The sequence below is a fragment of the Delphinapterus leucas genome, chromosome 20 (assembly GCF_059928025.1).
Source record: "Delphinapterus leucas isolate spDelLeu-1000000601 "Yukka" chromosome 20, BTC_Dleu_Yukka2, whole genome shotgun sequence".
Classification (NCBI taxonomy): domain Eukaryota; kingdom Metazoa; phylum Chordata; class Mammalia; order Artiodactyla; family Monodontidae; genus Delphinapterus; species Delphinapterus leucas.
The window spans coordinates 16,513,070-16,537,288 of NC_143148.1; the positions used below are offsets into that span (position 1 = coordinate 16,513,070).

General features: G+C 44.3%; 2 protein-coding genes across 2 annotated transcripts in view; both read left to right on the forward strand.

The window, feature by feature from the left end:
• The window catches only part of LOC111181184 (protein FAM187B-like), a 25,155-nt gene extending 2,127 nt beyond the window's left edge, over positions 1–23,028 (forward strand). The window contains 4 exon segments of the mRNA XM_022586393.2: positions 15,593–16,651; positions 16,654–17,383; positions 20,571–20,662; positions 20,665–23,028. Of these exon segments, the coding sequence (XP_022442101.2) occupies positions 16,615–16,651; positions 16,654–17,383; positions 20,571–20,662; positions 20,665–20,948 (1,143 nt within the window). The 5' untranslated portion in view covers positions 15,593–16,614 and the 3' untranslated portion in view covers positions 20,949–23,028.
• On the forward strand, positions 875–15,586 carry LOC111180552 (protein FAM187B). Its single transcript, XM_089902360.1, has one exon. It carries the CDS (start codon positions 9,202–9,204, stop codon positions 9,820–9,822), a length of 621 nt encoding a protein of 206 aa, XP_089758486.1. The 5' UTR covers positions 875–9,201; the 3' UTR covers positions 9,823–15,586.
• Positions 23,029–24,219: the final 1,191 nt, after the last annotated feature.

Here is a 24,219-nt window from a genome sequence, read left to right on the forward strand (position 1 = left end):
TCGGCTGGACTGAGGCGATGCGGTCCTCGCGCGCTTTACACTTAGGCGATATAAAGAACCAAGCGAAATTTTCGGAAAGGAAGTGTGCCTCCTGAGGGATGCCCGAGGGGAGTGGGGCCCAGGAAAAGTTGTAATTCTACTTTGGAAGTTTTCTCCGCCTCCCCGCCCCCCACAATTCCTAACTTTTGGTTTGGCCCCCGGGCGTTCATCGCCCCAGGTCTGGCCTCCGGAAACTATGGCTCTTAAAGGGGCCGAGCGGAGGCGCGGGACTAGGGACGGTTTCCGCCTAAGGATTCGTAGGGACCGGGGCCACCTGCGTCGAGGGCAGGGTGGGGCGAGGCCAGGCACCCGGAACGCGAGGCGCTCTACGCGGCTCTGCTGTCCTCCGATGGCGGCTAGGGGAAGTGCATCCTGGGGAACTCTGGGAGCTTCTGAGGAGTCTCCCCGGAGGTCGCAAACCGGTTACCGGCTGGCGGGTTACGTACCCAGGGATGTTTTGTTCGACCGCATCCTGTTAAAACCCAAGTTGGATCATGCCCCTCTGCTCAAAACCTTCCCGTGTCTCCCCCTCCCAGCAGAAATCAAAATACTGGGAAGTGGCCTGAGCCCTCTCTGACGTCACCACTGTCCCCCTGGCTTACTCAACTGGCCAACTCAGCGTTTGGGAATGTGCCTCTCACCCTCTCACTTCAGGCCTCTTGCCCTCACTACTTCCTCTGCGGGAACACCCGTCCCTCAGATGGCCACCTGATCCTCCCCTTCTTTAGGGCTTTACTTAAAGGTCATCTTTGCAGTGACGCCTTCCCTGACCACTTTTTATAAAATTTCAACCAGGTCACATCCCCCCCCGCCCCTCCCCCCCCCCCCCCCCGCACACACACTTTTTTTGTTGTGGTAAAGTATACATACCATAATAGTAATCATTTTAACCATTTGCAAGTATACGATTCAGCGGCAGTAATTACATTCACATGGTTGTGTACCCATCACCACTATCTACTCTTTTTCATCATTCCCAGTATAGACTCTACTTATTAAACAATAATGCCCCGTTCCCACCCGCCCCCAGCACCTGGTAACCTCTTTTCTACCTTCTTTCTCTATCAAATTGCCTATTCTAGGTACCTCATTTAAGTGGAATCATATGACATTTGTCTTCTGTGCCTGGCTTATTTCACTACACATGTTTTCAAGGTCCATCCACATTGTAGCATATATAGCAATCAAAATTTCTGTCCTTTTTATGGCTGAAATAGGATTTCATTTTATGTATATACCACATTATGTGTATCCATTTATCTGTTAGATCCTTGAGTTGTTTCCACCTTTTAGTTATTGTAAATAACGCTGCTGTGAACATTGGTGTACAGATACTTGTTTTCAATCCTTTTGGATATATACCTAGGAGAGGAATCACTAGGTCATATTGTAGTTCTAGTTTTAAACTTGAGGAATTGCCAAATTGTTTTCCATATCGATGCACCTTTTGTATTCCCACCAGCAATGCACAAGGGTTCACACCTCACCAACACTTGTTTTTTTCTGTTTTCTTGATTATAGCCATCCTAGTTGGTGTGAAGTGGCATCTCATCAGGGTTTTGATTTGCATTTCCCTAATGACTAATGATATTGAGCATCTTTTCATCTACTTCTTGGCCATTTGTGTATCTTCTTTGGAGAAATGTCTATTCAAACGTTTGCCCATTTTTGAATTGCGTTGTTTTGTTCTCTGCTGTTGAATTGTAGTTCTTTTTATATTCTGAATATTAATCCCTCGTCAGATATATAATTTGCAAATATTTTTTCCTGTCCTGTCGATTGTCTTTTCACTTTCTTGATAGTGTCCTTTGATTCACAAAAGTTCTTAATTTGATGAAGCTTAGTTTATCTATTTCTTCTTTTGTTGCCTGTGCTTTTGGTGTCATATCTATGAAAATGTTGCCGTATCCAGGGTCATAAAGATTTTCTCCAGTGCTTTCTTCTAAGACCTTAATAGTTTTAGCTCTTAAGTTAGGTCTTTGATCAATTTTGAGTTATTTTTTGTATATGGTATAAGGTAAGGGTCCAACTTAATTCTTTTGTATGTGGTTATCCAGTTTTTCCATCACCATCTGTTGAAAAGACTGTCCTTTACCCACTAATTGATCTTGACACCCTTGTCAAAAATCAATTGACTGTATATGTAAGGGTTTATTTCTGGGTTTTCTATTCTATTACATTGGTCTATATGTCTACCCCATGCCAGTACCATACTGTTTTAATTACTGTAGCTTTGTAGTAAATTTGAAGTTGGGAAGTGTGAGTCCTTCAACTTTATTCTTCTTTTTCAAGATTGTTTTGGCTGTGCAGGGCCCAGTGCAATTCTATATGAAAGATTTGCTTCCGTTTCTTTGAAAAAGGCTGTTGGAAGTTTGGTAGGCACTGTGTTGAATCTGCAGATTGCTTGGGTGGTATTGACATCATAACAATTTTAAGTCTTTCTATTCATGAACACAGAATGTCTTTCCATTTATTTAGATATTCTTTAATTTTTGTTAGCAATCTTTTGTAGCTTCAGCATACAAGTCTTTCACCTACTTGGTTAGATTTCTTCCTAAGTATTTAATTCTTTTGGATGTGATTGTAAAATGAAATTGTTCTCTTAATTTCCTCTTGGTATTGTTCAATGTTGGTGTATAGCAACACAATGGATTTTTCAGTGTTAATCTTGTACCCTGCAACTTTGCAAAGTTTGCTTATTAGTGGATTCTTTTTGATTTCCTATATGTAGGATCATGTCATCTGAGATTAGGCATAGTTTTACCCCTTCCTTTCCAATTTGGGTGCCTTTTACTTCTTTTTCTTGTTTGATTGCTGTGGGTAGGACTTCCAGTACAAAGTTGAATAGCAGTGGTGAAAGTAGACATCTTTGTCTTTTTCATGGAGGAGGAGAGCATTCAATCTTTAACCATTGAGAATGATGTTAGAAGTGGGGTTTGTTTTGTTTTGTTTTTTTATAATACCCTTTATCATGTTGAGGAATTTCCCCTCTATTCTTAGTTTCCAGGAGTTTTTGTCATGAAAGAGTGTTGGATTTTGTCAAATGCCTTTTCTGTATCAGTTGAGATGATCACATGATTTTCCCCCTTCATTCTATCAACATGATGTATTACATTGGTTGATTTCCTTATGTTGAATCACCATTCATGCATAAATCTCCCTTGGTCATGACTTCTGCCATTTTGCTATTTGTTTTCTATATGCCTTATAGCTTTTTTGCCCCTCATTTTCCCCATTACTCCCTTGTTTTGTTTAGTTAATGTTTTTGTAGTGAAATATTTTGATTCCCTTCTCATTTCCTATTGTGTATATTTTATGGCTATTTCCTTTGTGGTTACCGTGGGGATTACATGAAGCTATAACACTTCAATATGAATTTATACCTGGTTAACATAATTTTAAAAATTATTTATTTATTTTTGGCTGCGTTGGGTCTTCGTTGCTGCTGCAGGCTTTCTGTAGTTGCGGTGAGTGGGGACCACTCTTCGTTGCGGTGCGCAGGCTTCTCATTTCAGTGGCTTCTCTTGTCGCCAAGCACGGGCTCTAGATGCGTGGACTTCAGTAGTTGTGGCACACAGACTCAGTAGTTGTGGCTTGTGGGCTCTAGAATGCAGGCTCAGTAGTTGTGGTGCATCGGCTTAGTTGCTCCATGGCATGTGGGATCTTCCCGGACCAGGGCTCAAACCTGTGTCACCTGCATTGACAGGCGGATTCTTAACCACTGTGCCACCAGGGAAGCCCTATACCTGATTAACTTTAATAGCATGTAAAAACGATGCTCCTATACCTCTCCATCGCCTCCTTTTTATTATTGAGGTCACAAATTACACCTTTATACATTGTTTTCCCAGTAACAAAGGTTAATAATTATTTTTATGTCTTTTCTTTTAAGTCATGTAGAAAATTAAAATTGAATTTTAGTACAATAATACTAGCTTTTATAATTGCCCATGTATTTATCTTTACTGGAGATTTTTATTTCTTCATACAGTTTCAAGTTACTGTGCAGCATCCTTTCATTTCAACCTAAAGGACTCTCTTTTGCATTTCTTGCAGGGTAGTCTAATGGTAACAAACTCCCTAAGATTTTGCTTATTTGGATGTGTTTTCATTTCTCCCTCATTGTTGAAGGGCAATTTTGCCAGTTATGGAATTCCTGGTTGAAAATTTTTTTCTTTTAGCACTTTGAATAATTCAACCCATTGCCTTCTGGATTCCAAGTTTTCTGATGAGAAATCAGCTGATACTCTTAATGAGGATCCCTTTATGTGACAGGTCGCCTCTATCTTGCTGCTTTCAGAATTGTCTTTTTTTCTTCCTTGCGGTACGCGGGCCTCTCACTGTTGTGGCCTCTCCCGTTGCGGAGCACAGGTTCCGGATGCGCAGGCTCAGCAGCCATGGCTCACGGGCCTAGCCGCTCCGTGGTATGTGGGATCTTCCCGGACTGGAGCACGAACCTGCGTCCCCTGCATCGGCAGGCGGACTCTCAACCACTGCGCCACCAGGGAAGCCCCAAGATTGTCTTTTTGTCTTTGGCTTTCAGCAGTTTCATTATAATGTGTCTTGGTGTGGATCTTTTTGTGTTTATCCTATTAAAGTTTGGTAAGCTTCTTGGATTTGTAGATTTGTGTCTTTCATCAAATTTGGGAGGTTTTCAGCCATTATTTCTTCAAATGTAGTTCTTTCTGTGGCTTTCTCTCTCTCATCTCCCTCTGGGACTCTCACAATATGTATGTGGTTCCACTTTATGGTGTTCCACAGGTCCCTTAGGTTCTGCTCACTTTTTCTGAACCTTTTTTTCTTTCTGCTCCTCAGACTCAGTAATTTCAATTGTCCTACGTTCACGTTCATTGATTGTGTTTTCTGCCTGTTCACATCTGCTTTTGAACTCCTGTAGTGAATTTTTTCATTTTAGTAATTGTATTTTTCAGCTCCAGAATATCTTGTTGGTTTCTTTTTATATTTTTTACCTCTTTATTGATATTCTTATTTTGTTCATACATCATTTTGCTGTATTTTTCCATGTCTTTGTTAGCTTTTTGAGCATTTTATGACAGTTTACATCTTTGTCTAGTGTGTCGGCCGCCTGGGCTTCCTCAGGGATGTTTGTTTGTTTTCCTTTGACTGGGTTACTTTCCTGTTTCTTTATGCCTTGTGATTTTCTGTTGAAAATGGACATTTAAATCTTAGAAGTGGTAACTCTAGAAATCATATTTTCCCCCTTCTCAGGGTGTGTTGGGGGTTGTTATTGTTGTAGACTATGTCTGTGCTGGGGATCAGCTTGAGGTGAAAGCTTAAGGTCATCTCAGATCTTTTCTGAGCTCACATCCTTCTCTGGGTTTGTGCAATGACTTTCTAAATCCCCTCATATTGTGTGTGTATCAGTTGTTTTTGAAAGTCCTAATCCCTAAATGTCTGGCTCCCAATACGGGGGAAAGGGGAGAAAACCCAACTGTCCCTTTAAATCTCTGGGAAGCCACTTTAGCCAGTGGGGGTTGAAAAAATGATGACCTGCCTCTGTGTCTGTACATCTGTGATCAGAAGCCGTAATCTGCAATCAGAACACAGAGCCCTGATATTTGGAGGACAAGGTCCTTATTGCCCATCCCTCAATAATAACACCACCTGAGCACTTTATATACAGCATCTCAACAAATCCTCATAAGAGCGCTGTGCAGCCAGTACCATTGAAATCCCTATTTTGAAAATGAGGAAACTGAGGTTCACAGAGAGAAAGCTGTTAGACCAGACCTTCAATTCAGGAAGAGGCTTCATTGCAGTTCCATAAAATATGTGAGAAAGAAAAACAACCCTTGGTATCTGGGAGCCGACCTGACACAAATAACGGGGTATTGGTATTTCTAGGAGCCAGCCTAGAGTTCACAGCTAGGTCACTGAACATAAACAATTTCATAGAACGCCAACATCACACAAAGTCTCTCTGTGACTGTGATGAACCAAGACAAAAACAAGACCTCTCCATAATCACGTCTGAACACAGACAAACAGAAACACTGTCCAAGCCACAAAAGACTAAACATCTCCCTCTCCCATTCTTCTCACCTACCAGATAAGATAGAATTACTCTCACTTCCTGACAGCACCCCATTCAGAGAAAATCTCCACTTCCTTGAACTCATCCCCAAATCACATAAGACAAGCCCAAATTCTGTAAATCTGTTCTCACACTTTCTTACTGAAATGTTGTACCATTCTTATGGTGTGCACCTTCCCTCACTGCAGTTAGTCAACAAATCCAACTTTCTTGAACCACAAGTGTGTTCCTAGTCTTTGGCTGAAGTGCACTGGCACCTGCCAAATGTGTACCCACCTCAAGGCCTTTGCATGTGCTGTGTGCTTAGTCCAGACTTTGCTTCCTCTGGCTCATCTTATGTAGTCTGCTCAAATGTCACTTTTTTTAGACAGCCCTTCTCTCTCCATCCCATTTAAAATAGTCACTGTATTAGTTTGCTAGGGCTGCCATAATAAATGCAGCCATAACAAATGACTGGATGACTTAAACAACGGAAATTTGTTTCTTCACAGTTCTGGAGGCTGGAAGTCCAAGATCAAGGTGTTGGCAGGGTTAATGGCCTGCAAACAAAAGTAATGTAGATCCCTCCCAGGTCAAAGCATTTGACTATCCTTCCTTATTCCATAGCAGCTAATGATGCTGCAGGTGGTGCAGCCTCCACTGGCCACGGTATTTGAAGGGACTGTGTAGAGCAGAGCTCTCCACCAACCCACAGTAGACATGGAAGATGAGAAAAAAAAATGTGTTAAGACACTGAGATCCCAGAATTCTTTTGTTACACAGCATAACCTAACTTATCCCAATTAATACATCCCCCTCTAGAGTGGAAGCTCCAAGGGGCAGGGACTTAGCCTGGATCCTTAGTGCCTGTTGAAAGATGAGTAAACAATACTTATTTATGGGATAATTGGATATGCCAGGCACAAGGTGAAGTTGCTGGGCATGGATTATTCTAATAAAAGGTGGATCTAGAAATGAAACTGATCCCAGAACCTGGGACTGAAGCCACTTGGCCACATTCCCACTAACTAACCACTGTGTTAATCCAAACCTGGACCGTTCCAAGAATTTGACATCAGTAATCTCTTGAAAGCTTAATAACACCATAGTTTGTGATGGAAAGTTCTAATATCCCATTTTACAGATGGGGAAGTGAGGTTTAACAAGTCTCAGCAACTTGCCTAAAGGTCGTGTAGCTCACATAGTGCTTACCACAGTCCTGGTACAACTGATATTTCCTAACCATGGATGCTGTGACAAATATGGTTGGTTATACCAAATAAGCATTCTCTTCTACATCTCTCCTGCATACAAAGCCCTGATTTTTTTTGGAGTCTTCAATGACTTCTATGGTCAGAGAAGGTTATACTTCCCCAGTTCTGGAGAACAAATTCTGATTGGCTTAAGCCAATCATGGAAATTTTCTTTACTTTCAGAGATTGATTTTGATCTGAACATGGGACCTAATTCTGGCCAATGGAACTTTAGGAGAGATCTGATGGGAGGATTTGGGGAATGGTTTTAACTTTATGATATAAAAGAACACTGCTTGTAGTAGACATTAATTACTGTAGTAGGCAGTAATTATTACTGACTGCCATTTTCTAAATGTTTCCTGGACATATTAGAACTCCATTTCCTTTGTTGGGTTGGTGAATTGCTAGTGCCATGTAACCATTTCTGGCCAATGGTTTGTGAGCAAATGACATGTGTCATTTAAGGCCAGAGCATTTAATTACAGACATGAAATCCTATAGAGCTTTCCTCCTCCTTAGGCATAAAACTGGAAATGTTTGGGATGGCAGTTGCTCAGTCATCCTGTATCCCTGAGTGATTGTAATGCCAACCCACAAGGGACATGGAGTATGAATGGGAAGTAAACTTGTGTTATTGTAAGTCATTGAGATTTGGATGAAGTTTATTATAATAGCAAATAGCCTACCTTGAGTGATACAGAAATTAGTATCAGGAGTGGGGTGCTGCTGTAATAAAAAAAAACAACACATGGCATTGGCTTAGATACAGAGCAAAGGGAACAAGAAAATTATTTGAAGCCAGAAGGATGGAGATTATTGCCTGAAATACTTTGGGAGGCAGATAACATACTTAACGAACTTGCAGCTTTAGGGGAAGCAGTTGGAACACAGGACACTAGGAGTGAATATTGGCCAAAGATGGCCCCAAATCAGGAAGACCTTTGAGAGTCAAAGTCCAGTTAGAACTCAGATTTTGTCAAGGATAAAATCAAGGATTAGCACCAATCAAATCATTATTAACCATTGTTAAGATCTCTGAATAAATTAAGGTACTCCCAGGAAACACTTAAGATAGTCTGAGGTAGACAAAATGGCTTAGAATATGGCTTTCCATGGATGCCTGATAGAGTCTAAGGTACCTGCAATGAGAGAGAGGGAGAGCAACAGGGAGAGAGAAATGAGGAACATCTTGAACAGAACTGTGGATGTGGGGGGTTTGTACATGGAGTTAACTGGAGACTTATAAGAATCCTTAGGTCCCACACTTTAGGAGACAGAAAGCAGGCTGAGAAAACTGCTCATGTGCCAAGGAGGGCACATCTTCCAATGTCACCTGAGATGTAGCCAAGGAAGATAATGGAAAAGGGGGTAAGTCCCTGGAGGGTGAAGACATAAGCTACAGCGAGCAAAGATTTGGGAAGCTCCCCACCCTTAAGGAGTTGATTTGGTACTAATTAAGGAACCCTCCCCATCTATAAGATAGGAAGTCCTTACAGTATCTTTTCACTAGATTTTAGAAATGATACAGACCAGTGATTTCTGCGTGTCTTCCCTTATTCCCCTTTCCAATTGGGCATTTTGACCCATTCCATCATTGTATATTGGGTATGTGGAGGGCAAATAATTTGACTTTTTAGTTCACTCGTTCTGACATAGGTTCACTCATTGTGTTTCCTGCCCATCTCTTGCGGACATTTGAGTCTTTGACTCTACAGCCTACACTAAGCTATTTGATGACATGAACTGAATTGGACTCCCGGAAGTGCAGTGGATCAAGGTCCATTCCACTGCCCAGGGCTGATGCCGAGTTCTGTGGGTGACTTCACGATGCCCCGATGGTTCCCAGCCTCCTTCTGTAGTCTGTAGGTGGCCATGTTGGCCACCTTGTGGCTGCTTAGCCTTTCTCTCCCCACTTCGTGGGCCCAGATATTAGTCAGCTGGGCCTACAAGAGTCTCTGCCAGCAGGCCCTACTCTCAGGCAATGATGTTGTCCTGCAGTGTGACCATCTCAAGGCACGCTGGTACTTCTCTTCCATTCTGGGGGAGGATGTCTTGTTGCTCTCCTCAGTGCCTAACATAAAGAAACTGCCTGGGGGCAGCCTCCAATTGACCAACCCTCAGCCCTCCCAGACAGGCCTCTATCACTGTGAGGACAATGACAGTGCCCTCGTGGTAGAGTATGAGATTGATTTCCAAGATGTCACTACCCTACATATTACGCACAAAGGCCTGGGCCAAAAGCCCCTGCAGAATGAGACCCTGAGTCTGGGTGGCAAGGAGCTCATCTTCACCCACTGGGATCCCTGGCAGGACTGTAACTGCTGTGGGGAGCCAGGTGAGCACAAACGCCTGGGGTACTGCTACATCGAGGAGCCCCTGGAAAAACCCATGCCCTGTTGGCTCTATCTGCAAGAAGAGAAGGTGCAGTACAGACGCATGTGGCCTGAGATGCAGGTGGAAGCCTGCCTTATACCCTGCGACCACATCAAGTAAATCAAACAGCCGTATTCCACCTTTGACATTTCCCAGTTGGGCAAGTTGACCAACAACATGTGGCTCACCTGCCCCTTGGCCTCCATCTACAGGTGACTGGACCAGGGCATCAGCCCTGCCTTTAACCCTCACCCAGGCTCTGTTTCCTGTGCCTACCTGGGCCAGGGGGTTACCTTCCAATAGAAAAGCAGGGTCTGTCTCCCAGCCCATAAGCTTTCAAGGTCAATCTGTGCAGAAAGGGGTCTCTTCATGGGCTTGTTCGGATGTTCATTCAGCGAGAATTCCTGGCTGCCCCTTCTGGGCCAGGCCCCGGGTAGGAGATGTTGGGGACACAGTGGTGACCAACAAAGACCTAGTCCCTGCCCTTCTAGACTCCTGATATTCAGGGTAGGCCAAATGTAAAACCTAGAGACCAAGACATTCCGGCCCATGCTCATGCCAACATAGACTTCAGTGTGATTTCTGTCTCCTCACTGGACTCTGACTGATACAATTTATCTATCCATCCTTGTACCAATGCTACAGTGTCTTAATTATTATACCTTTACAATAAGTCATGATATCGGTAGTATAGATTTTTCAACTTTGTTCTTCAAGATTGTCTTGGTTATTCTTGACCCTTTGTAAAAAAAGGAAAAAAAATTGAAATCAGCTTGTAGTTCCCATCCAAAAAAATACTGTTTTTTTTAAAAAAAAATTGGGGCATCATTGAATCTAAAGATAAATTTGGGTAGAATCAAAAGTACAATATTTAGTCTTCCAATCCATGAACATTGTAAACACTTTCATTATTTAGTCTTTCTTTAATTTCTCCCAGTAACGTGCAGTTATTAATGTAGAGGTTTTACATACATTTTATTATATTTGTTCCTAAGTATTTGATATTTTCATGCAAGTTGTGTCTTTTTTTTCCCAAATCTTGTTGTATATAAAAATATATTTGGTATTTATATATGACCTTGTAACTAATTATTTTGCTAAATTCACTTACCTCCAGTAAAATGCTGAATGGAGAAGTTGATGGCAGACATGCTTATGTTATTCTTAACATTTCACTATTAAATATAATTCTGCCTTAGGTTTTTAATAGAACCTTAATAGAAGATTAAGAAAATTCTTTTTAATTCCTATTTTGCCAAGAGTTTTGAGCCATGAATGAGTGTTGAATTTTATCAAAAGATTTTTCTGCATCTACTGAAATGATAATATGGTTTTTCTCCTTCATTCTGTTAGTGTGGTGAATTACATTGATGTTCAGATGTAAAGCCAACCTTGCCTTCCTGGGATAAACCCAATTTGGTCATGATGTTTATCCTTTTTATTTATCATTGGAGGCAACTTGCTAATATTTTGCTTAGGATATTGTGTTCACGTTCATGAAAAAACGGCCTGATATTTTCCTTTGTTGTAATGTCCTTATAAGTTTTTGGTATCAAGGTGATTCAGACCTCATCAAAGTTTGGAAGTGTTCCATCCTTTTTTATTTCTGGAAAGATTTTGAAAGATTTATGCCATTTCTTAATTGTTAAAAAATATCTGGAAGAATACACTGGTAAATCTCCCTGGGATTGGAGGGGGCTTGTGCATAAGTTTTAAATTACAGACTCAATGCCTGTAATAGTAAATATAGAATGGTTCAGTTTATCCTTGTGCCAGCATTGTTGAGGTATTCAATGAATTTACCCATTTAATCTAAATTTTCAGCAGTTTTGACCAAAAGTTTTTTGCAATATCCTCTTATTATCTTTTTATGCCAGTAATTTCTGTAGTAATGTCTCCTTTTTTTGTTACTGTTATTAGTTATTTAGGGCTTCTTTCTGGTTTTTTTCCCCTTTATCAGTCTTGCTAGGGCTTCATCAATCTCATTCATCTTTTTAAAGAACCAACTTTTGGCTTGTTGATTTTCTTTATTGCACTTTTGTTTTCTATCAGTAGATTTCTGGTATTTGAGATGCTTGCTTTGATCTCCAAGTTTTATCCTTTTTTCTCCAGAGTATGTATTTAGGCTGTAAATTTCCCCCTAAGCACAACTTACCTGCATCCTGCAAGTTTTTATAAGTTATACTTTCATCTTCGGTCAGTTAAAAATACTTTCTGGGCTTCCCTTGTGGCTCAGTGGTTGAGAGTCCGCCTAACGATGCAGGGGACACGGGTTCATGCCCCGGTCTGGGAAGATCCCACATGTCGCGGAGCGGCAGGGCCCGTGAGCCCTGGCTGCTGAGCCTGCACATCCGGAGCCTGTGCTCCGCAACGGGAGAGGCCACATCAGTGACAGGCCCACGTACTGCAAAAAAAAATAAAAAAATAAAATAAAAAAAATTTCTGTTTTCAATTGTGATTTCTCTTTTGATCTATTAGTTATTTAGACATTTCATTGTATAGTTTTCAGATATCTGGGGACGTTCTTTGTTGTCTTTTTGTCACTTGTGTCTAGCTTAATTCCACTGACCAAAAAATGTGATTCTATTCCTTTAACGTTTATTGAGACTTGTTTTATGGCCTAGAATATGGTCAATTTTGGAAAATATTTCATATGAATGTGAAAAGAATGTATGTTCTGAAGTTAAGTGCAGAGTTCCATATATATGAATTAGGTCAAGTTTATATCATATGGTTCAAACCTTCTATATCTCTCCTAAATTTTTGTTTGCATGTTTAATTGTGGATTTGTCTATCTCAACATTTAGTACTCTCAGGTTTTGCTTTATATACTTTTAGGTTCATACAAACTTAGGATGTCACTGTATCTTCCAGTTGGATTGACATTTTATAAAATGTCTCTTGCAAGTCTCTATTAATACTTTGACCCTTATATCTACTTTTGTTATTGGTATAACTACTACACCACTTTTCTTTTAGCTAATGTTTGCATGATATTTTCCCATGTTTTTACTTTCAACTTTTCTATATTCTTTTGTTTAAGGTAAGTCTCTTTTAAGCAATATATATTTAGATTTTTGTTTTGCTATTAAGTCTGAAATTCTTTGTCTTTTAATTGGAGTATTTAGTTCATTTACTTTTAATGTAATTACTGATTTAGTTGGGTTTAAATCTACCATCTTCCTATTTGTTTTCTACTTGTTCTGCCTCTTCTTTAGTTATTTTGCCTTCTCTTGCTTTTGAATTCACCAAGTACTTTTTTAAATTGTCATTCCATTTTCTCCTCTATTAACTTATTAGATATGCATTCTTTTTTCATTTACTCTAGAGCTTACATTAATTCTCACTTACTACAATCTAATATAAATTTGTACTTGTACCATTTCCTAGACAATGCAGAGACCTTACGACCTTTTAGCTCCATTTACTCCCCTTCCATTTGTTGTACTCTTATTATCAGGTATTTTTATTTTACATTTATTTTAAACCCCACAAGCCATTATTTTAAAACACTCTGAATATTAATTTAGTTTTAACCACATATTTATTCTTCTGGTGCTTTTCATTCCTGTATTACCTTGCTTCCATTTGGGATCACTTTCCTGCTGCCTGGAGAATTCTCCTTAGTATTACCTTCAATGTGCTCTGCTGTGGTGAATTCTCTCAGCTTTCATCTGAAAGTATCTTTATTTTTTACCTCCATCTTTGAAGAATATTTTCATTGTGGTATATAGAATTCTATACGTAGAATTCCAGATGGCAGTCATTTTCTTTTAGTGTTTTGAAGATGTCATTCCATTGTCTTTCTAACTTTCATTATGTCTGTTTAAAAGTCAATGTAGAGTGTTATGATTGTTGCTTTGAAAGTAGTGTATCTTTTTCTCCTCTGGCCATTTTTTAAATTTCCTCTTTTGTTTTCTGCAGTGTTTTCCTATAAATTGCCTAGGTGTGGTATTTTTTTTGTCTTGTTTTGCTTTTGATATCTATTTATTTATCTATCCTGTGTGGAGTTTGAAGACCTTCTTGAATTTGTGCCTTGATGTCTTTCATCAGTTTTGGAATATTTTCATTCAGTATCCCTTCAAGTATTGCTTATGTTCCTGTCTCTCCTTTTCTTCTGAATCTCCATTTACATAAATGTTAGACTTTTTCACCATGTCCCATGTCTCTTACACTCTTTTGTGTATTTTCCTATTGTTTTCCTTAGCATGCTTCAGTATAGATATTCTCTATGAACCCATATTTCATTTCCTCTCTTCTATTGTGTCCAAAAGATTTTTACCCCACCTAGTGAATCCTTAATTTCACAAATTTTATTTTTTTTATTCTAGTGTTTCCATTTGATTCTCCTATATAGATTCAAAATCCTCATCTTGTCATCTCTTAGACATACTAATCTAAGTGTAGACTTTATCTTAAAGTCTACACTTGTTATTAGCAAGAGGGCAGTCTGATATAAGCTACTCAAATGTAGCAGTGAGCAGGAATCTCACGCATATTATTTAAAGAACAGCAGGGAATTTGGAGTCTCATGTGAAATGTCTTGGATTTTACATGTTGGTCACAGATTTAAATATTCTAAAAACACCTTAGGGAGGCCAATTAAAACATTTCCTCAGGCTGGCTCCAGCTAGTTTGACTTCTCACCTAGATAAAGTGAAAGTTGGAAGTGAGCTTTCTCACAGTGTCCCCATAGCCCTGTTTACTTGTTTAGAAAAGATTTCCTGGGCTGAGGAGAGAGACAGAGAGGGAGAGAGATGGGGGGAAGCAATAGGGGTATAAATGTTAATATGTCTCAGACAGAGGGTCTTTATAAAGTTCTGGGAAGCAGAAAAAAACTCTAGGTGGTTTTGTAGACCTGAGAGCAGAAGGGATGTGTGACCCACTCTCGGGGTGAGGGTGGCAGCAAGATAACATAAGCGTACAGCTTATGCCAAACATAGCCTGTAAAATCCCCACATGGGGTAGGGGCATGACCAAGAGAGCCCCCAGCCATTAGAAGCGAAGTAGAGGAAGGCAGGATATCTTAGCAAAGACCTAGATGAACCTCTGACCTCACCCACTCGGCACTCTCCCCCTCGTCCTTTCCTCCTTAGTCACTCTGGCCTCCATACTCCTTACATATACTAATCAGGCAGCCATGTCAGGGTCCAGCCCTCTCCTGAAAATATCCTTCCTTCAAATACCCACATGGCTCTTTATCTCACCTGACTCAGGTGTTTGTGAAACTTCCCCTCCTCAGAGAGTGCTCAGACAGGCCCGCTCATCCCCTCTCAAATAGTCCATCCCCACATACCAACATTTTACTTTCCATCCTCATTTCCCTGCTCTATTTTTCTCTTTAACAGTTATTACAGTTGATCCTCATTATTCAAGGATTCCACACTTGTGAATTCACCTACACACTAAAATTTACTTGTAACCCCCAAGCCAATACCCTCAGTGCTCTCATAGTCATTTGCAGACATGCACAGTGTGGTGAGAAAATTGAGCCACCTAACAATGAGCATTCCCAGCTGAGGCCAAACAAGATGACCCTCCGCCTTCTTGTTTTAGCTCCCATACGGTGTTAGCAAGTATCCTTTTCATGGTCTATTTAGTGCCATGTTTTTTGCATTTGTGTGCTATTGGTGATTTTGCTGTTTAAAATGGCTCCCAAGCATGGTGCTAAAATGTTCCTAAGTGCCTTATGAAGTAAATGCATGTGTTAGATTAGCTTTGTTCAGGCATGAGTTACAGAGCTGTTGGCTACAACTTCAATGTTAATGAATCAACAGCATATATTGTGTCTTTAAACAAAAACATACATAAAACAAGGTTATGTGTTGATCAGCTGACAAAAATACTGTGACCAAAGGCTTATAGGACCCTAACTTTGTATTTCTCCTAGGACCACTGTTTCATTATCTTGTAATTCAGCGACTTTATAGAACATACTTCCGTGAATAATGAGAATCTACTGTATCTGACATTATGTTTATTATCTGTCTCTTCCACTAGAAGGTAAGCTCAAGGAGGGCAGTTGTCTAAACTGTTCACTGCTTTGATTAGAATACCAACCAGCACATAGTAGGCATTCAGTAAACATTTGTGAAATGAGTGAACAATGGCAGGTCAAGCCTGCACAATAATTATTTTTTAATATTTATTTATTTATTTGGTTGCACTGGGTCTTAGTTGAAGCAGTGGGGCTCCTTAGTTGCGGTTCGCCAGCTCCTTAGTTGCGGCCTGTGGGCTCCTTAGTTGCAGCATGCGGGCTCCTTAGTTGTGGCATGCATGTGGGATCTACTTCCCTGACCAGGGATCGAACCCGGGCCCCCTGCATTGGGAGCATGGAGTCTTATCCACTGTGCCACCAGGGAAGTCCCATAATTATTTTTAATTTGAGAACTGAGAAAAAGTTTAGGAAAGGGTTTGGGAAATGGGCAACTGAGAAAAATATTTGTTTGTTTAAAATGAATCGAGTCATGCAGATATCTGTGGGAGGACCAGCATGTGCAAAGGTCCCGAGGCAGGAGCTCTTTACTTGCCTGATATGTTCAGGGGACTGCAGGGAGGCCAGTATGGCTGGAGCAGTTGGGTGGGGAAGGATAGGATGTCAGAAGGGAACCAGAGAGGATTTATTGACCTCTCCATCCCCAGTACTAAGAAGTGTGCTCAGAACATAGTAGGTGTTCAGAAAAAATGTGTTGAATGTTCACGTGACACTTTAACACCAAAGTTGGGGGATGGTAGAGAAAACCTTGAATAGACAAATTAAGTGTCCTGCTGACCAAGCAGAGTGGAAGGCTTATCACAGAAATGAAATAAGATTGTTAACTTGTCACAGAACAAATGTGGGAACTGTGACCTCACATCCCATGGGGGTGGACTACAGTTCATCCTGCTGCCCAGGGCTGAGACTTGAGTTTCATGGATGACCTCACAAAGTCCAGGGTGGTGCCCAGCCCGCTCCACAGCCCCAGTCCACCATGTTGACCACCCTGTGGCTGCTGCTCAGCTTTGCTGTCTCGGTGCTGAGGTCACACTTTTCCATCAGCTGTCCTAATTGGCATTGCCAACTGGCCCTACTCTCAAACAATGATATCTTCCTGCACTGCAGTGCCTCTGGGGCACAGTGGCAATTCTTCTTCCTGTCAGTCAAGACCACCTGGACCAACAACCCCTTCACTAACTCCAACGTGGAAACAATGCCCGATGGCAGCCTTCTCATTAGAAATCCATTGCCCTTGCAGACAGGCTTCTACAACTGCCAGGACAAGGATGGCAAGAAAGTGGTACAGTACGAAATTGACTTCCAGGATATTGAAACCATACATATCACACACAAAGGCCTGGGCCGAGAGCCCCTGCAGAATGAGACCCTGAGTCTGGGTGGCAAGGAGCTCATCTTCACCCACTGGGAGCCCTGGCAGGACTGTAACCGCTGTGGGGAGCCAGGTGAGCGCAAACGCCTGGGGTACTGCTACATCGAGGAGCCCCTGGAAACGCCCATGCCCTGCTGGCTCTATCTGGGAGATGTGAATCTGTGGTCCAGTCGCACGCGGCCTGAGATGCAGGTGGAAGCCTGCCACGTCCAGTGCACGTCCTCAAACGTGGACTACGTCACTTTTGACAACTTCAAGCTCAGTGAGAAGTTGGGATCTGCGTGGCTCACCTGCCCCTTAGGATCCATCTACAGGTGATGGAAGTGAGTTCCAGCCCTGCCCTTGGCCCCTTGCCAGACTCTCCCCATCTGGGAGCCTTTGTGGGTTAATCTGTGCAGAGAGGGAGGGGTTCTACGTGGGTCAGCCCCACAGCCTCTCTCCACTGGCTTCTTTAGATATTCCTTTGGCAAGAATCTCCTGGTGCCCACTGAGTCACACACAGGTAGAACAAGGACAGCTAACACAGAGGGAGCGCTCAGCTGACTCCGTGTCCAGCCCTGTGCTGGGTGGTGCTATGGACACGGCAGTCATCAGGCAGCTGCAGGCCTGGCCCTTAGGAAGCCCCCAGCCCAGGGGGGAAACGGCCCAGGGTGGTCAGGGCTGGGATGGGAGAAGCCCAGGCAAATGATGGGGCTGTGCTGGGGGTAGCCCGGGAAGCTGTGAGACTCTGAGGCCTCAGACTCATCTGGGAAGGTCAGCAAGCCCGGGAGGAGAGGACGGTGCCCCAGGGATGCCCATCAAGACCTGTGCCCCGGCGCTCCCATTCATGTTCTTGTCTTCCTGCCTGGAGCCCCTGGGAAATCTCCCCGCCCTCTCATTTTCCCCAGCCCACCTGCCCCTACCCCAGTAATAAGAACTACAACCACTCACAATGCTGCACTTTCCCCATGGGCTGGTTCCTGGGCAAATCTCTTAATAAACTCCAAGGAGGCCCATTGATAGATGGGGAAACTGCAGCTCGGAAGGGTGCAGTCCTTGCCTGGGGGAATCCGTGGTGGGAGGTGGCAGCGCAGACCCCACAGCTCACATACTTGGCCACGGGGACCCTCTTGCCCTCCTTCCCCGCTTGCCAGTGGCAGCCTCTTCCTTGCAAGCGGGGAGCCGGAGCAACCTCTTGGGGCCTCTGCAGCCACAGGTTCTGTGGAATCTGGCCTCACCGCCTCCATCTGGTTTTCTTTCCCTTGCTCATCCCAGCTGTCACTTCTATTCTTCTCTTTTTCTCTCTATATCTTTTCGTCTCCCTTTCTCCTTTCTTCCTCCTCCTCAAAGTATAAAAGCAACACCTGCTTCCTTAAAAAAGCCCGCAATTCAGAAATGCGGGAATGTGCACGTGACCCCTCCTCCCAACTGGACCGGGACACCTACTCTGTGTCTTTGCCAGATAAGGAGAACCCAAGTGCCCATCACAGGGAACTTAAGAAGAGAGGCCAGTGAGGCTTCAAGAATTGCCAGGTCTCTAGGGAGCCGAGGGGAGTAGAATTTCATGTGAGGTTTCTCTCTGGATTCAGCCAGGCCTGGGTTCCAGTCCTAGCCCTGGTACTTTCCTGCTGTGTGACTTTGAGCCTGTGGCTTCTCTCTGGGCCTCAGCTTCCCCATCTGTAGAAGAAGGGTTGTATTAGTTTCCTACGGCCGCCGTAACGAAGTACCACAAACCACGTGGCTTAAACCAACAGAAATTTCTTCTCTTACGGCTCTGCAGCCTAGAAGTCTGATCAAAGTGTCCGCAGGGCCCTGTACCCTCTGAGATGCTAAGTAGGATCCTTCCTTGCCTCTTCCTAGTTTCTGGTGGTGGCCGGCAATACTTGGTCTGCTTTGACTTGTAACTGCATCACTCCAGCCTCTGCCTCTGTCACCACCTGGCGTTCTCCCCATGTGTCTATGTCTCTGTGTCTCTTCTCCTTTTCTTATATGGATACAGATCATATTGGATTTAGGGCCCACCTGACTCCAGTGTGGCCTCATCTGAACTAATTACATCTGCAACAACCCTATTTCCAAATAAGGTCACCTTCTGAGGTTCTGGTTAGGACATGAATTTGGGGAGTACAGAGGTCTTCCTGGCCCTGGCCTCTTGGGGTCATTGTGATCTCTAAGGGGGCAAATGCCTGTAAAGACACTTACGACAGTGTCTGACACGGGGTTCCACACTCTAATAGGTGTTACTATTGCTTTTATGGTCACTGGCCTTGTCAGTATTGTCTGTTGACAGTCCCCTCTTTTTCCCAGCCACAATGGGTGTGTTATATACCTGATTCACGTATTCACTTATCACATTTTTCCCTGAGCATTTACAAGCCAAGCACTGTTCTAGGTACTGGAGATGCAATGAAGAACAAAACTGAAAAAGATACCTGCTCGCAGAAACTAACACACCATTGTAAAACAATTATACTCCAATAAGGACGTTAAAAAAAAAAAAAAAGATACCTGCTCTCATGGAGCGATAAACCAATAACACAGTTATTATATTATATTATATTTTTGGTAGAAAAAAATACTTTATTGTAATAATCATTTATCACCATCATATAAGTATCTGTACTAAAAATATGTCAAGTATAAACTTCTTTATAATTTGCCACAAGAAAATTATAAACCAATTTCACTTATGAACATTGTTGGAAAAACTCAATAAAATTTAGCAAATGAAATACAGCTCAAAAGAATGGCTGCTGGTGGTCTGGAGGGGTTGACAGCATCCTCAACTGACAACCAGCAAGGAAACGGAGACCTGTATCCTACAACCCTACAACCGCAAGGAACTAAATTCTGCCGGCAACCTGAACAAAGTTGGAAGGAAACACACAGTATTTTAGATGGTGATAAAGGAGGGGGAATGGGAGTGAGGGAGGTGAAAGTTTTAAATAAGGAGGTCAGGGAAAGTGTCTCTGAGAAGGTGCCATCAGCCAAGACTGAGAGAAGGTGAGAGAGCCCTGTGCGCCGAGGGAGTGCGTTTCAGGCGGAGGGAACGGCCAGGGCAAAGGCCCTGAGGCAGGACTGTGTCCAGCATGTCAGAGGAACCTCTAGGAGGTGTGGCTGGGGCAGAGTGAATGAGGGAGAGCAGAGGAAATGGGGCCAGTCAGGTAAAGGGGGACACGCATCAACTAGGGAGTGTCCTTGCTAATTCCTCCAAATAACCCTCTGAGGTTGTGGCAGTCATGACACCCCCAGGTTTCTTTGAGACTTCAAATGGAGGCTCAAAGAGCTATAGAGGCATTTGGCCAAGTGGCCGGGGCAGTAAGGGGCAGGGCTGTGAGAGCTCCCAGCCTTCCAGCCCCCATCCTCCCCTTACTCACTGCTGGGTCTCTCTCCTTGGAGGGGGTGCTCTGTTTGCTGTTCCCAGGGAGAAGGGAGAAGGGTGCTGCCGTCTCCACCTCTTTTCAGACATTGGTCCCCCCTTCCTGTCTGGGGCGCTGCAGCTGACCTTGTCCTCCTTTGCAGGCCCATCATCTGGGAAGCCGACAACCTCCCCCTGACCTGGAAGGACCAGCTCTCGGGCCAGGCTGTCAGCACCGTCCTGGACACCTCCAACGGCTGCAGGTCTTCCAGCCAGCCACTTACAAATGCTTCGTGCAGCAGGAGCTCTCGGCTCAATTCAACCCCAAGTCCCATCTGGATATACCGGCGTCTCTGAGCACAGAAGACTCTGGACAACAGCCGGAGGTAGAGGAGGCCCAGAAGGGAAAGGCTGACCCCATCCTCAAGGGGCTGAGGCTGCTGCTGCTAGCGGGCACAGTCCTGGGCCTGCTTGGGGCGCTGCTCAAACTCTTCCACCCTTCCCGGGGCAGGAGGAGAAACCAGGTGTTGCTGGTGAAATAAAGCGAGCCCTCGGGGCCCAGGAGACCTGGCCCCCTGCGCCTTCATCGCCTCACCTGTCCTCCCGTAGCTCCCGCCCTGGGCCCACCCACACCTCCCACTCTGAACGTGTGTGGACCAAAACAGACCCGGGGCCACAGCCAAGGGTGGCTGACCTCTCCCTGGTCTGGGTCCTGCTCGGTTAGCTCATTCGCAATCTCCGTGCCACAGACGAGGAAACTGAGGCTAGACTACCTGTCTAGTCGTTGGATGGGGGGCGGGGAGCCAGTTCAAACCCAGGTTGCCTGGCTCAAGCCTCGTGCTCTTCACTGGGAGGAAGGGAGGGGTGCGATGAGGCCATTTTGGGGACGAGTCTCTGGGTGTGTAGATTGTAGCCACTTCACTCACTGCTCTCCCAAGGCCGAGGGCGGGGACGGGGGATGGGAGCGGGTCACACTCAGACGCCCCAGATCTTCACTGGGCTGCTGCCTTTCCTTGCCTGTCCGTTGCTCCCACCTTGCCTCAGTGGTGCCTAGGGCCTCCAGGCCTCGCCATAGCTCCCCAGGTTAGAGGTGCCACCAGAGTGGTGGCCCAGGCAGCAGACACGCATCACCCTTCCTGGCTCTTGCAGCGGAGAGAGCTCCCTCGGACACCCCAGAAAGGGAGACAGGCCCCTCCACTGGGACAAGGCATCAGGCCTGGCCCAGCTGACCTGTGGGTATCACCAGTCCCAGCTGTTCCCAAAAATGTTATACACTGTTTAGCAGGGTGCAAGTGTCAGACGTAAAATACTAATGCCTTGTAAAATTCATGGCCCTGCTATTCCATTGCGAAGCAACAACAAGGCAGATCTGAAACTTCCAGAACTTCTGCCCCCGAGGAGAGGGAAACGCTCACCCCTCACATCCCAGACACCAGTGCCAAAACACCTAAGGCTTCATGTGGTGCCCAGAGATGCAAAGATTCCTGCAGAAAGGGGAAATGTTCATGGAGAACTAAAGGGGGTCCATTGGGAAGCAGAAGCAGAGAATAATGACAATAATAGCAAACATTTGGGGATCTCCTAACATGGTCAGACGTTTGCAAACGTTATGTCCTCACAGCCACCCATGAGGCTGGGGTTACTATGAACTTCTTTTTGTACCTGAGAACACTAAGGCACAGAGGGCTCAGGCAAGCTGCCTGAGGTCACATAGCGAAGTTGGGAAGGGGCCAGCAATGGAAGAGTGAAAGGAGACCTCTGGGAGGCCCCCAGCCCTGCTCCCAGGAAACCCCCAGGGCCCTGTAACCACAGCAGCCCATTGGGTAGCAGCAGGAAGTGGATCCAATGCCCAGGCCTGTCTGCACAGCACTGAAGGCCGCCCAACCCACACCAAGGCTGTCAGTGCCCTACTGTGCAGGGCAGACCCTAAGGTGACCCCAGTGATTCCCAGCTCCTGGTGTCCATGCCTCTGTGTGACTACCCACGCCTTCAGTGTAGATGGCACCTGTGACTTGCTTCTAACCACTGGAATATTATGAAGGTGTTGGGTGTTGCTCCTTCTGTTAGGTTACATTACCTAAGACTCTGTCTCAGCCAGCTAGAGCAGGAGAGGCTTGCTGGCCTGATGAAGTAGGCAGCTGTGTCGAGGAAACCCGCTTGGCAGGGAGCTGTGGGCAGCCTCCGGGAGATGCAAGTGTTCACCCTTTGAGGGTGACAGCCTCTATCACACAGTCGCAAGGGAATGAATTCTGCCGACAACTCGAATGAGTTTGGAAGCAGATTCTTCTCCAGTTGAGCCTCCGGATGAGAACATGGCCTGACCAACACCTGGACTGCAGCCTTGTAAACCCTGGGTAGAGGACTCAGCCAAGCCACGTCCGGACTCCTGACCCACAGAAACTAGGGGATCGTAAATGGGTGCTCTTTAAGCTACTAAATGTATGGCAATTTTTTATGCAGTGATAGGCAACTGGTAACACCCAGCCATACGCCCCAGTCCACCATGAAGTCCCTCACACGGATGGCTTCTGGAGGCACCAGTGACTTCCTAACTCCCCTGAGAAGCCTGCTGAGCCAGGTGTGGGGCAGGCTGATAGCCAGGCCGTCAGGACTCCCAGGAGAAATCCATATTCATCAAGGGTGGGAGTGGGAGGGTAGACATCCAGCTTCCCCAGCCCTTGACGGTACAACTCAGAGGCACATATCCACACCCTCTCTAGGAGGGTCCCCAGTGATCCCAGTGTGCACAGCTACAACCAGCTCATTAGGGCACCTTTTATCAGCTTAACCCCTGCCCCGCCTCACTGTCTCTTACCTCTGCTTCCCGAGAAAATATTCTTCAAATATTTTTTCAGCCCCACATTCCCTCCCCTCTCCTGGGACTCCAAAGACATGAATTTAGAGCTGCTGTTGTCTCACAGGTCCCTGAGACTTGGTTAATTTTCCTCCAATGTTTTCTGCTGTTCAGGCTGGAGAATATTTACTGATCTGTCTTCAAGTTCACAGACTTCTTCCTCTGTCATAGCCATTCTGCTGTTCAGTCCATCCAGCAAGCCTTTTACTTTGGTTATTGTATATTTTAGTCCTAACATTTCCATCTGGTTGTTCTTTATAGGATCTTCTATTTCCTCATTGATATGTTCTGTTTTCATATTTGCTTTGTAGGGAATCCTTAACTGAGACACCAACGTTGCTAACTCAGTGGCCCCCATGAGCCACGCAGGAAACATAAGTCAGGGAAAAGGCCTTGGGAGGCTGCTGCGATGTAGGGGTTCTTACCCCAGATTGACGGGCCTGGTACTTCTGAAAGTTCCATGTGATTCTAGAGATTGAGATGTTTGAGTGAAACTATCCAATTTATGAATGTTGGCTCAAAAATGTTTTCAAACACAGTGCCAGCCAAATGAGACATACCTGCAGGCTGAATTCAGCCCATGGCTGTTAGTTTGTGAGGTCTTGCTTCAACCTTGATTGGGATCAAGTGTATATTTCCATTTTTGATTATTCATTCAACAAATATTTGCTAGCTGGAGTGGCCAAGGACAGCTTCTCTGAAGAGATGACATTTCAGATGAGCCCGAATAACAAAAAACTGGGCAAGTAGGGATCTGGAGGAAGGGTGTATTAGTGTCCTATAGCTGCTGTAATGAATTACCACAGACTTAATGGCTTAAAACAACACACATTTATAATCTTACAGTTCTGAAGGTCAGAAGTCCAAAATGGGTCTTATTTGGCTAAAATCAAGGTGTCAGCAACTGGATTCCTCCAGAGGCTTGAAGCGGAGAATCCTTTTGCTTAAAGCCAGCAACA

What these genes read in the sequence shown, in the direction of transcription:
- LOC111180552 (XM_089902360.1), top strand. Translation starts at nt 9,202, where the DNA reads ATGTTGGCCACCTTGTGGCTGCTTAGCCTTTCTCTCCCCACTTCGTGG.